The 13,773-nt window shown below is 53.9% G+C and overlaps 1 protein-coding gene and 1 non-coding gene across 2 annotated transcripts in view; one reads left to right on the forward strand and one right to left on the reverse strand.

Moving 5' to 3' along the window:
* The window catches only part of CFAP74 (cilia and flagella associated protein 74), an 85,642-nt gene that overhangs the window by 58,012 nt on the left and 13,857 nt on the right, over positions 1 to 13,773 (forward strand). Inside the window, exons 19-25 of the mRNA XM_061187180.1 lie at positions 1,987 to 2,057; positions 2,461 to 2,583; positions 8,517 to 8,638; positions 10,903 to 11,031; positions 11,248 to 11,335; positions 11,799 to 11,972; positions 12,720 to 12,853. Of these exons, the coding sequence (XP_061043163.1) occupies positions 1,987 to 2,057; positions 2,461 to 2,583; positions 8,517 to 8,638; positions 10,903 to 11,031; positions 11,248 to 11,335; positions 11,799 to 11,972; positions 12,720 to 12,853 (841 nt within the window). The remainder of the gene's footprint in view (positions 1 to 1,986; positions 2,058 to 2,460; positions 2,584 to 8,516; positions 8,639 to 10,902; positions 11,032 to 11,247; positions 11,336 to 11,798; positions 11,973 to 12,719; positions 12,854 to 13,773) is intronic.
* Positions 3,469 to 3,541, reverse strand: TRNAA-CGC (transfer RNA alanine (anticodon CGC)). The gene has a single exon. It is a non-coding gene; the product is annotated as a tRNA-Ala (tRNA).

Consider the following 13,773-nt stretch of genomic DNA (forward strand, 5'->3'; position numbering starts at 1 on the left):
AAATGAACCAAATCAAACTTCTAGCAGTAAGAATATGATCACTGAAAACAAACAAAACCCCAATCACTGGGTTAAACTGTGGATTAGACACTGCTGAAGAGACAATTAGGGAACTAGAAGATAGAGATGGAAACATGAAAGAAGCAGTACAACACGTGTACTGTTAAGGATGAGTAAGGAGCGACTTGTCCACTGGAATCAGGAAAAGACAGTATTTAAAGAGCTACTAGCTGAGAATGCTCTAAAATGTCGAAATGCCTCTAACTCCAGGAAGTGAGTAAATATCCACTCTGTGACTGACAGAACAGAATGGACGCATGGAGCAGACACACTGCACACGTAATTAATGAAAGTCTTCCTAATCATTAACAAGCCTGATTCTAGACTTAGTGGAAGGTCACCATATTCCCAGGAAACTGACCTACACGATTCCACCCTGGGTCACCAAGTGACCCCAACCAGCATCCATGCAAGATGAAGCAGCTGACCCCAGGGTCTGCCCTGGACTCAGGGCATAGGGAAGGACCCCATGGGCCCAGGTCTGGGCTCTCACCGAGGTAACTCCTGAAGCAGACAAGGACGTAAACATTGGGGTGGTGGGAGCCAACTGGCCCGCTCTCCCCCACCCAACTTGGTGACAGTCGTAGCTGCTGGCTGCGTGAGAAGTCTGCCAAATTGGAGGAGCCAGAACTGGGGGCCTCTGCCTTTACAAGCCCAGGCCCCAGAAATGGTGCATACCGCCCTGTGGTAGCCTGGGGCAGGCCGCAGCAGTGCACCTGGGCTCTCCACGGGGCCAGCCTGGCAGCCCAGCTGGGGAAGGACTCAGAAGGGATGCTGACCTTTGCCTCTTCTATCAAACTGGGTCTGTTCACGTGCAAAGTCAACAGGAAGACCTTCTCAGATGAGAGGAAACGGGGTCTGCCCTTCCTGACGGATGGCCTGCCATTCTTGGGGTGCCCCCCCAAATCCCGAGGGGTGGGGCGGGATCCATGGCCCACCAGTGGGGAAGGGATGTGATGTCGTGAGGGATTAGTGTGATGTCATGAGGTGCATCCGTGTTGTGTGTGGGTCCCCAGTTCATTCTTTTTCATTGCTGAGGAGGGCTCCAGAGCAGAGAGGTGCCAGGTTGTTTATCCACTCACCAGTCAGCAGGCAACGTGCACACAGACAAGGCTAAATAAGTGTGAAAATTAGGCTGCGAACATTTTATTATCACCTGAAAGTGGATATTGTGTTGCATTTCCAGGACTCAGCAGCCCCTCCAGTTCCGGTGGGTCCCTGGGAAATGGCTGACCCCCTCCCCACACCCCACCCTGGCCCAGCCCTGACACAGCACCCTGCTGTTTCCTCATCTTAATACAAACCCCCTTGAGCCCACTTTCCACTCCTCCTGCTTCGAAGTGAAGCCCCAGATGGTCCACTTCTCGGCCGTCCCCTCTCCGATGCGCTGCTCTCAGGCCACTGCACCCGCCGGGCCGCCCTGGGGCCAGCGTCCTTCACCCACCCCCTTCCCTGCACTGGGGCTTTGGGCAACTAGGGACCCTCTCCCCCCCCAGCCTCCTGCTCTGGAGGCCGCGGTGCCCACTGTCCAAATCCACCTGAGAAGGCCCAGGCTTGGGGCTTGAGCTGGGGGTCCCCGAGTTCCCGAGGTCCCTGACCAGGAGGTGGCCACGGGGGGAGGGGGTCTGCGGGGGCACATCCACGTGAACCTGGGGCCACAGTGATAGCCTCCTGTGGCCCCTAGCCCTGGGGAAGGGTGGGGTAGCAGGAGATAGCATTGTCAGGACGAGCTGTCTGTGCAGGAGGGCTGGGGTGGCCCCCACGTGCCCCAGAATAGCGCCTGGTCTGGGAGAGGGAGGGGGCCGGATGGTGCCCTAGCGTCCCGGGAGGACAGGTGCGGGGTGGCCACGCCTCAGGTGGGTGTGGCAGAGCTGCCCAGCCATGCCTGGCCAGCCTCACACCTGGACCCTTCTCTTCCAGAATCAGAGGGAGTGACCTTGACCACCATCGTGACTGTACCTCCCAACGAGGGACAGACGGAGTTCTCACTGGGAGAGGTCAGGCCCACCTTCTTCCGGCCCCCAGGGTGGTCCGTCCAACTGACCAGAGCCGGACTAGTCTAGTCTGGCCGCTGGACTAGCCTCCTCTGGGCAGTTAACTGTCTCAGCCGGTGGCCGGCTGCCCTGTCTCAGGCTGGGGCCGGGCGGGCCCAGAGCCGCAGAGGCAGGGCCCTGGGTGCCCCTAGTCCAGCTCAGAGGAGACACTGATGCAGGGCCTCCCCAGCCAGAGCGTGGGGGCTGTGCATGTGTGTGCAAGGACCGGGCCATCAGGAGAGCGAGTGTACACACGGGGGCTGCCACCACTCGCCCCCGCAGTGACCCGGCCGTGGTGAGGCCAGGGGAGACGCCGTGACGGGAACGTGAAGGCTGAGCGGCCCCGCCCACCTCTCTTGCCGTGCAGATAACGGAGGGGGAGATTGGCCCCTTCAGCTCCATCAAAGTGCCCGTCATCTTCACCCCGATCGTCCCGGGAGCGGTCTCCACCAGGTTCAAGGTCGTGTTTAAGAATCAGCAGTGCCCGACCGTGAGTACCCTGCTGCTCCCTGGGCACGGGGTCCCCGCCCTCCGCGTCCCCTCCACCACGACCACGTGAGGCTGCTGCCCGCACTGCCCACGCTTGCATGGCTAGTCAGTGGCACACATGGCTGGCAACATAGCCAACACACGCACACCTGTGAACACACATGCACACACACACACACCTTGCACTTAATCACTAGGGATGTCTTTCTTAATTTCCCAGTAATTAAAATTTGTCATCATTACTTTTTAGATTTATTTATTTATAAGTTTATTAAATTGAATTATGCTCAGGCAATATAATTTGCAAAGTCTTTTTTTTAATTTGTTAAAGTTTACTTTGTGACCAAAGGCAAGATTGATTTTATAAATATGATATGTGCATATGAAGAAAGTGTACTTAATGGCTGTAAACAGATTTATTAGCTGGATTATTCACATTATTCATGCCCCTCCGTGGGTTTTTTTTTTCAAGTCATTTGCCAATTTTTCTATTGTGTTTTCTTTCTTACTGGGATTCTGAGTTTGTGGAGGTATTTTTTTTAGTTACAGGTGTACAGCATAGTGATTCAAAAATTCTATAGATTATATTCCATTTAAAGCCATTATAGGGAATTCCCCGGTGGTCCAGTGGTTACGACTCGGCACTTTCACTGCTCTGGGCCCGGGTTCAATCCCTGGTCGGGGAACTAAGATCCCCCAAGCCGTGCAGTGCAGCCAAAAAAAAAAAAAAAAGTTATAAAATATCAGTTATATTCCCTGTGCTGTCCTGTATATCCTTGCAGTTTATCTATTTTTTTAAATATTTATTTATTTATTTATTTATTTGACTGTGCCGGGTCTGAGTTGTGCCATGCAGGATCTTTTAGTTGCGGCATGCAGGATCTAGTTCTCTGACCAGGGATCGAATCTGGGCCCCCTGCATTGCGAGTGCAGAGTCTTAGCCACTGGACCACCAGGGAAGTCCCTGTAGCTTATCTATTTTATACATAGTAGTTTGTGTCCCTTAATCCTCTACCCCTATCTTGCCCCTCCCCCGACCCTTCTCCCCACTGGTACCCACTACTTTGTTCTCTATATCTGTGTGTCTGTTTCTGTTTTGTTATATTCATTCAGTTGTTTTATTTTCTAGATTCCACATATAAGTGATAACATACAGTGTTTGTCTTTCTCTGTCTGACTTACTTCACTAATACTTACTTCATGATACCCTCTAGGTCCATCCATGTTGCTGCAAACGAGAGGATTTCATTCTTTTCATGGCTGAGTAGTATTCTGTTGTATATATGCACCACGTCTTCTTCATCCATTCCTCTGTTGATGGACACTTAGGTTGCTTCCATATCTTAGCTATTGTAAATAATGCTGCCATGAACATTGGGGTGCATATATCTTTTCAAATTAGTGTTTTTGTTTCTTTTTTTTTTTAATTTTTTTTAAATTAATTAATTAATTAATTAATTATGGCTGTGTTGGGTCTTCGTTTCTGTGCGAGGGCTTTCTCTAGTTGTGGCGAACGGGGGCCACTCTTCATCGCGGTGCGCGGGCCTCTTACTCTCGCAGCCTCTCCCGTTGCGGAGCACAGGCTCCAGACGCGCAGGCTCAGCAATTGTGGCTCACGGGCCTAGTCGCTCTGCGGCATGTGGGATCTTCCCAGACCAGGGCTCGAACCCGTGTCCCCTGCATTGGCAGGCAGACTCTCAACCACTGCGCCACCAGGGAAGCCCAGTGTTTTTGTTTCTTGCAGATGTATACCCAAGAGTGGAATTGCTGGGTCATATGGTAGTTCTATTTTTAGTTTTTTGAGGAATTTCCATACTGTTTTCCACAGTGGTTGCACCAGTTTACAATCCCACCAACAGTGCATGAGGGCTCCCTTTTCTCCACATCCTCTCCAATACTTGTTATCTGTAGACTTTTCGATGAAAGCCATTCTGACAGGTGTGAGGTGACATCTCATTGTGGCTTTGATTTGGATTTCCCTGATGGTTGTCAATGCTGAGAACCTTTGTATGTGCCTGTTGACCATGTGTATGTCCTCTTTGGAAACATGTCTATTCAGGTCTTCTACTCATTTTTTTTAACTTGTTTATTTTTTATTTTTTATTTTTTTGGCCATGCCACACAGCATGCGGGATCTTAGTTCCCTGACCAGGGATCAAACCCGGGCCCCCTGCAGTGGAAGCGTGGATTCCTAACTACTGGACCACCAGGGAATTCCCTTCTGCTCATTTTTTAATTAGATTGTTTGTTTTTTGATATTGGGTTGTATGAGCTGTTATATATATTTTGGATATTAATCCCTTATCATTCATATCATTTGCAAATACTTTCTCCCATTCAGTAGGTTGTCTTTTCAATTTTGTCAGTGGTTTCTTTCGCTGCACAAAAGCTTTTATGTTTAATTAGGTCCCATTTGTTTATTTTTGCTTTTGTTTCCTTTGCCTTGGGAGACAAATCCAAAAAAATACTGCTACAATTTATGTCAAAGAGTGTTCTGCCTACATTTTCTTCTAAAAGTTTTATAGCTTCCGGTCTTACATTTAGGGCTTTAATACATTTTGAGTGTATTTTTCTGTATGGTGTTAGAGAATGTTCTAATTTCATTCTTTTACATGTAACTGTCCAGTTTTCCCAGCACCACTTGTTGAAGAGACTGTCTTTTCTCCATTGCATGTTCTTTCCTCCTTTGTCATAGATTAGGTGACCATAAGCGCATGGGTTTATTTCTGGGCTCTCTTTCCTGTTTCATTGATCTATGTGTCTGTTTTTGTGCCAGTACCATGCAGTTTTGATGCTTGTAGCTTTGCAGTATAGTCTGGAGTCAGGGAGGGTGATTCCCCCAGCTCTGTTCTTCTTTGTCAAGATGCTTTGGCTTCCCTCCATGTTCCTTCCACACATCCATCTTCCCTTATGACCCGATCTTTGAGAAGTTCTGCTTACACTTTTTTTTTTAACATCTTTATTGGAGTATAACTGCTTTACAATGGTGTGTTAGTTTCTGCTCTATAACAAAGTGAATCAGCTATACGTACACATATATCCCCATATCTCCTCCCTATTGCGTCTCCCTCCCACCCTCCCTATCCCACCCCTCTAGGTGGTCACAAAGCACCGAGCTGATCTCCCTGTGCTATGCGGCTGCTTCCCACTAGCTATCTATTTTACATTTGGTAGTGTATATATGTCCATGCCACTCTCTCACTTCGTCCCAGCTTACCCTTCCCCCTCCCCGTGTCCTCAAGTCCATTCTCTAAGTCTGCGTCTTTATTCCTGTCCTGCCCCTAGGTTCTTCAGATCCTTTTTTTTTTTTTTTTTTAGATTCCATAAATATGTGTTAGCATATGGTATTTGTTTTTCTCTTTCTGACTTACTTCACTCTGTATGACAGTCTCTAGATCCATCCACCTCACTACAAATAACTCAGTTGTGTTCCTTTTTATGGCTGAGTAATATTCCATTGTATATATGTGCCACATCTTCTTTATCCATTCATCTGTCGATGGACACTTAGGTTGTTTCCATGTCCTGGCTATTGTAAATAGAGCTGCAATGAACATTGTGGTACATGACTCTTTTTGAATTATGCTTTTCTCAGGGTACATGCCCAGTAGTGGGATTCCTGGGTCGTATGGTAGTTCTATTTTTATTTTTTTAAGGAACCTCCGTACTGTTCTCCATAGTGGCTGTATCAATTTACATTCCCACCAACAGTGCAAGAGGTCTCCTTACACTTCTAACAGAGGGCTCTGTTCAGCTGCTTTATTGTTTCATGCATGAGGGTTTATAGTTGTTTTCTTATCGTGAATTGTGCCTTTCGCCAGAACCAAACACCCCCTTCATCCTGCTGCTCACGGCACCTCTATATCCAGCTGATCCCACAGTAACGACAGGGCCACTCCTGCTCTCCTCTGCTTCACCTTCACCTCATATCCCTTTGTCCTCCCCGCCCCCTGATATTTATACTTTTTTAATGACTTCGTGTGTCTTTTAAGGAGCCAGGTTTTGTCTGTGGACCCAGACTAATGTTGTCTGCCTTTAGGGGGAGAATCCAGTGCATTTGCAGCATAATATTGACACACTTTGTTTTACTACTTCCATTAGTTTTGTCTACTATTCATTTTATCATATTGTTTCCTCACTTTCAGTTTTCTTGTTTTCATTGGTTTGATCAAGTTGCTACTTACTCCTTTTTTCCCTGTTATTTGGAAATTCTACTTTCCATTCAATGAACAGTCTCCTCCCCTTTCCCAGCCCTTAAATCCCACATGACTTTCTATTTCTTTTTTTTTTTTTAATAAATTTATTTATTTTATTTATTTATTTTTGGGGGTGGTGCACACGCAGCCCCTGGGGCGGCTCTCGGCCTCCGGGGGTGAATGGGGGTCTGGATTCCCATCCTGCCTGCCTGTTTTCCTGAGATGGGTCCCTCGTGACAGGTTCTGGGTTCTGCCGGCCCGCAGACCCCTCCCCTCCAGGGGTGTGAGGACGCTGCCCACTGTCTCCGCGCGAGGATGGCCCCAGCGCAGGCTGGCCCTTCCTTTCCGTGTCTGTGCCTTTCTTACCCTCCCTGGCTGGCTCCTCCGTGGACGGGGGCTTCCTGTGCCGACCACCCCGTCTGCTTCACGGACGCCTGTCCCCCAGCCTCGTATGTCATGTGTCACCGCATGTGTCCGCCTGCTTGCCTGGTGCTGGTTCAGGTGCTGGCAGGACCAGCCTCTTTCTGACTTGCTGGCCGTGCCGTCAGGACGCTGCTCCGGGCCTCAGTGCCTCTCGGAAGCAGCCCCCCGCCCCCCTCGGTGGATCACCGTTCACCTGCTGTCACCACTGCCTTTGAGTGAAGTGGCCATGCTTCTCCTCAAATCCCCTCCTGACTCTCCCAGCTGCTCCATTTCTCTGGACATGCTTTCTTTTTATTCTGTCCATCTTGTCTCTGGCCCTGGAAATGGGTTGTATGTTTCAGTGACCCTGTGGCCTCGGATCCGGTGCTGGTGTGTTCTAAGGTCACGGTCCTGCAGGTGGTAGAAGGGGAAGCCCTCCACCCAGTTGTGTGGGCTGGTGGTCACTGTTCCTGCCTGAGGGGGGCTGCTGTGCACAGGCTCTCTCTGCAGGACGCCCACAAATCCCAAGCTCCCGAGACCGAGAAGCTTGGTCTGACTGCAGGAAGCCGACGCCAGGGTCCGAGGTGGGGAGAAGCACCTGTCGCCCGGGCCCTTCGAGACCCCTGACCTTCCGTTTGTTTCAGCTGCGTGTACTGCCCGTGTGATGCACGAGTCTGCAACAAAACGGCTGTTGTTTTTTTCCAGTAAATTTATTTATTTATTTGTTTTTTTATTTTTGGCCGTATCGGGTCTTCGTTGCTGCGCGCGGGCTTCTTCTAGTTGTGGAGAGCGGGGGCTACTCTTCATTGCGGTGCGCGGGCTTCTCATTGTGGTGGCTTCTCCTGTTGCAGAGCACGGGCTCTAGGCACGAGAGCTTCAGTAGTTGTGGCTCGCAGACCCTAGAGCACAGGCTCAGTAGTTGTGGCGCACGGGCTTAGTTGCTCTGCGGCATGTGGGATCTTCCCGGACCAGGGCTCGAACCCATGTCCCCTGCATTGACAGGCGGATTCTTAACCACTGCACCACCAGGCAAGCCCGGGTTTTTTTAAACAGCTGAAAATGTTGATATTTATGAAGCTGCGTGGTGGGTACGTGACAATCCATCGTACCATTCTATCTTTTTATGTTTAAAAATTTTGAAAATAAAAAGGATTGTTTAAATTATATGATGTAAAAAGTGCCATAGATCTCCAAAACATGGCCAGTTTAATTATTAACCTTCCAGTTTTTGTAAGAGTCACAAAACACCGCTGCTGAGCTCTGCGTTAGCGCGCACGGGCACCGCCTGCTCTGCTGATGGAAATACGTGTTGTCGGATTTTCATGTTCAAATTCAGTTGTATTTCAAAGTCGTCGGTGTTGCTATCGACGTGCCAGTCTGGGTGCCAAAGCCCAACGTAGACCTGAAGATCTGCATGTACGACCGGCTGTATCAGGACTCCATCCTCGTCCACACACGGTGAGCCCTCGGCAGGGGTGAGGTCACGGACCTCGGGGTGGGGGTCACCTGGGGTTACCCCGAGGGCCCATTGGAATCCCAGGGCCGTCACAGGAGGGAGGCTAGAGGACCAGAGTCAGACAGAGGTTGGCAGATGCTAGGCTGCTGGCCTTGAAGATGGGAGAGGGGCCACGAGCCGAGGGACACGGTGCCTCCAGAAGCTGGAAAAGCCAGGAAACGATTCCCCACGGAGCCTCCCAGGGGACCAGCCCTGCCCGCAGCTGGGCTTCCACCCTGGGAGACTGTGTCCGGTTCTGACCTCCAGAACCACAAGAATAAGTCAGTGTTGTCACCCCTGCGTCTCTGGGGAGCTCGCCCCCCACATGGCCAGGCCAGGCCCCTCTCGGACACAGACAGGGAAGGAGGTGTGTCCTCTGAAGAAAAGTGGACGGAGCCCCGAGACAAGAACCATGTTTCATTCGCAGTGTTTTGCAAGGGCGTCCGGACACCACAGTTGTCATTTCTTTTTTACGCTCCTTTTAATTTTTAGTGAAGTTCAATTACATGGAGAAAAGCAGGCAAATCCTACAGTTAGAGCTTAATGGATTTTCATTAACCAAACACACCTGCGTACCTGGCAGGCTGCTGCCACCCGGGGCCCTGCTTCCAGCCTGGAGCGGGGGACGACGGGCGGCCTGGGTGGAAACAGACTGGCACGTGCGCCAGCCGCTGGGTCCCTGGGCCTCAGCACTGCAAACGTCAGGGGCCTGTTCTCCCCGGGGAGCTGGGAACTCGGGACAGGACTCAGGTGAGTTTGGTCAGGAAACGAGGTTTTGCAGGGCTCTGGTCGGTTTACCTCGGGACGCAGAGTGTGTCCACTCCTGGGGCAGGGTGGTGACAGGGAGCAGGGGGGGTTGTGCTTTCTCAGCCCCTCCCCAAGGCACAGGCTCGACATCATACATTTGTGGAGTGATTTTATTATATTTTTTTAAAGTTTTTTTTAATGTGGACCATTTTTAAAGTCTTTATTGAATTTGTTACAATATTACTCCTGTTTAATGTTTTGGCTTTTTGGCCGTGAGGCATGTGGGATCCCAGCTCCCCGACCAGGGATCAAACCCGCACCCCCCGCAGTGGAAGGTGCCGTCTTAACCACTGGACCGCCAGGGAGGTCCCTGTTGAGCGATTTTAGAATTCAGCATTCCTCACTTGTTTAATTTACCGGGTTTATGGACGCAGGTGTAGCAAAGGAGCTCATTCGCAATGACCCTGGTCACATTAACAGCTGCTTGAGGAGGAGCCCAGCCAGCAGAGAACCTGGGCGGGGCTGCTGCCTGCCGAGGGCGGGAGGGCCAGTCTGGGCACATTCCGTGGCAGGGGACGCCCAGTGCTGGGTGACACCAGGGCCAGAGGTCACTGAGGGGAGGAGCTTAGTGACACTGGGGGTCAGAGGTCAAAGGTGCCGCCTTTTACTCCTCGGCCAGGACCACCCAGGAGCCCGTGGATCTCCCAGGGGTCCCTGTCGGGCTGTGGGCTCTCCTTGCAGAGGGGCTCAGCCCTCAGGGTGAGGCCCCAGCAGCCACGAGGCAGGCCACAATCATCCCAGGTGGTTAAGGAGGTGCTGGAAGGCCTGGGAGGCTCTGGACCACGGCCCAGGTTCCCGGGCAGCCCAGGAAGGGGCTCCCCCGCAGGCCTGGGGCAGCTTGCCCACCACCTTTCTTCCTGGAGACTGGAAGGCAGGAGGGGAGGGGGAGCGCACCGATGGGGGCTGTGGCCTGGGGTGGCTAGGATGGGGCGCCCCACGTGGCTGGTTGGGGGCACATCTGGCTTCTCTGGCTGGCCCTGAGTTGAAAACACGGACAAAAATTGGGGAAACTGCGGTCACTGGCCAAGGCCTGGCCGTCTGGGGACCTCCCGAGTGTCCTGCAGGGATCGTGCTGGCGCGTGCCCGCGCCTGGGCGGGGAGGGCAAAACTCGGGGAGGGCCGGCGCCCACCCCCCAGGCCCCTGCACCCAGCACCTGCCCGGCGAGGGTCTTCCCAGAAAACACTAGGTTTCTGAGAACCGACTGGGCGCCTTTCAGTTGCGATGTTTTTATTTGTAAGGATTCCTCAGCAGATGTCACTTCAGGAAAACCTGCCCTTGGCGAGCAGGGCTCTGAAGACTCTCCGACAGTAGGGGGTGGGGGGCATCTGGGAGGGTGTGCCCTGGGCCCTGCAGGGTGGGTACAGGCCGACCCGCAGGGACCAAATGCGGCGTCGCCGGCCCGGCCCTCGGGCGCTGCAGGTCGAAGGCCGCTCTGCGCCTGAACTTCGAGGTGTGCAAGGAGCTGCAGGGCCACCTAGAGCTCCTGCCCAAGACCGGCTACATCCAGGCCCTGTCGTCCTACTCGGTGCAGCTCAAGTTCCTGCCCAGGTGCGTGGCGCGGCGGGGTCCCTCCGCCCAGTGGGGGGGGATTCTAGGTGAGAGCAGGAAGCTGGCTCGACGCCCACGTCGTGGCTCCTGTGTTTCTTACCTTTTATGTAATTTCTGGCTCTTGTCTGACTTCAAAGCACCCTCATAGTTCAGCATTTTGTCGTTTCGCAAATATATAGAAGAAAAGAACATTCAAGTGCCTCCTGTCTCTTTCAGACGCTCCCTCCCGGAAGACGCCGGGAAGTATTTTGACAAGGAAAGCAGAGTCCTGGAGGCCCCGATGACTATCCGGGTGGCTGACCAGGTCTGTGTGGGGCACTTCTGGGAGCGCGGGCGCCCTTGGGGAGCAGAGGGCACAGGGGAGACGGAGGGAGGGTGTTTGTGGATAGGAGAGAGGCCCCGAGTGCTGTCCAGGGCCGGCAGGGCTGTCCCCAGGGCGCCCAAACACACACACGTGTACAGTTCACCCCACACTCAGATCCAGGTGCCCAGGAGTGTGCACGTCCTCCGTACACACGCCACATGTGAGCACACAATGCACCGCACACGTAGACGCACAGGTGCACACGTGTGTGCACACGCGCACTCCTGCACCCGCCCGCCCGTGCTGCCCGTCCCAAGCCAGGGGCCAGCAGGGAAGGGGGTGTGTCCCTGCAAGGTGCACCGTCGGGCATCAGCTCACAGCCGGGATGGTGCTGTTCTCATTTTTGGAAACACTTGCATAAACTGACCTCGGCGACCGGATGCGCTTGCCCTCCGCACTTCAGATCAAACCCGTGGGGTTTACTGTCCACGCCATAGTCACCACCTCGGACCTGGAGCTCAGCCCCTCAGGGGTGGACTTTGGCTACTGCACCGTCTACGAGGCCATCAGGACCCAAGTCAGCCTCTGCAACCACTCCCTCCTGCCCCAGGAGTTTGGGTTCGTCGGGCTCCCCAAGGTGCCTTGTGTGGTCAGAGCGGGAGGTTTGGGGCCTGGGCTGCTGCCCAGGGTCCAGGCGCCTGAGCCACTCCCGGACTCCACACTCACCTCCAGGCACCTCGGCCGGGGCCTCTCCCTGGCCGTCCCTCTCCTCATCCCCGCTGCCCCATCCCCACCTCACCCTGCCTCTCTTGCCCTCTGTCCGCCCGCTGCACCCTCAGGATCCAGAGTCCTCTCCCCGCCCTTCCTTCCTTCCTCTCCCCGCCCTTCCTTCCGCCTGGCCCTGCAGGGCAGCCAAGACGAGGCCCAGGCCTGGCTGTCCTCACTCCTCCGGGGCCACGCCACCGAGGACCCCGCTGCCCACTCACATATATGTGGACACAGTCACACAGACACAGTCACACACACATGTGTACATACGCATGCAGACACATACGCACACACTCATATCCACACGTCCTCGCATGCATGCAGATGCACACTCACACGTATACAGACTCACACACAAGTGCTCACGTGCATGCAGACACACACACAGACATGCACGCACACCACCCTCTCACACACACTCATCTGCACACATGATCACATACACAGGGGCTCACACCCACATAACACACTTACATACATGTAGCCACACACACATTCACACTCGCTCACACACTGCCACACCCCAGCCACACGCATGTCCATGCCGGCTCCCTGTGGCCCTCCCCAGCAGGTCACTGAGTTTTCACTTTGGCATCCATGGTCTTCCGTTTGCCAGTTTGTGGACATCCAGCCCAATGATGGGTTCGGGACCATCCTGCCGCTGGAAACTCTGCAACTCGATGTAATCTTTCAGCCCACCGAGGCCAAGGAGTACAACTTCGAGCTCGTCTGCAAGTCAGAGATTAACCGGTGAGCTTGGCAGGAGGGGGCGCATGGAGAGCCCTGGCAGCCAGCTTGGGAGGAGCCGCCCCTGGCCGTCCAGGCTGACCACAGGGCTGGGCAACAGTGCCGGCCTCAGGAAGCTTAGACCCAGGTCCGTACGCCTGGGATCCAGGCTGCCTTGCAGGCATGTGTGCCGTGCACGTGTGTGAGTGCACCGGCGGGCGTGTGTGAGTGTGCAGAGCATCCCCTGGGCACGAGCCCCACTTGCCCTCATGCACCGTGTGATGGGCCAGTCTCTGGGCCTCCCTGGCCTCCGTGTCTACCCTGAGGGCTGGGGCTGAGAAGGTGCTGGGGAGGGAGAAATGGACTGGACGTGGAGGGGCACAAGGGCCGGCTCTTGTTGCTGCTTGGGATCATCAGCCTCTGGTGGGGAATGTGCTGGGCATCCCGCCCCCGTGGAGCCAGCCCCCCTGCCCCTCTCCTTCCCTTCCTCTCCAGTCCCCACCCACATTCCAGCCCGAGCCGCTGCTTGGTCCTGGCCGGGGGCCTGGGCAGCCCTGGGTAGGGTTGGGCTGGCGCCCTCCTCCAGCCGGGCATGTGGCCACGGCGGGACAGGCGAGCCCAGGATCTGACGCACCTGAGGGAAAGCAGGAAGGGGTTCACGGCGGTGATCTTTGGGAGCAAAGTGCAGAGTTAGAACCCGTGGAGGAAACCCAGGCACCAGACTCTGCCACCCTGCTGCGTCCCACTGCCCGCCCCTCCCCTCGGACTTAGTGACCCGCCCGTGGGCTGGGACCCTTCTGGGCTTGTTCGCAACTCTCTCAGCCTCTGGAAAACAAGCCCCAGGAAAAGAGGGGATTGTGAGATAACCTCAGTACTCAGGACGGGCTCTGACCTATGGTAGAAGCTCCATAGATGTTTGCTGATTGAATGTGCGCTTAGTGTTT

The sequence above is a fragment of the Eubalaena glacialis genome, chromosome 3, assembly GCF_028564815.1.
Source record: "Eubalaena glacialis isolate mEubGla1 chromosome 3, mEubGla1.1.hap2.+ XY, whole genome shotgun sequence".
NCBI classification, from domain to species: domain Eukaryota; kingdom Metazoa; phylum Chordata; class Mammalia; order Artiodactyla; family Balaenidae; genus Eubalaena; species Eubalaena glacialis.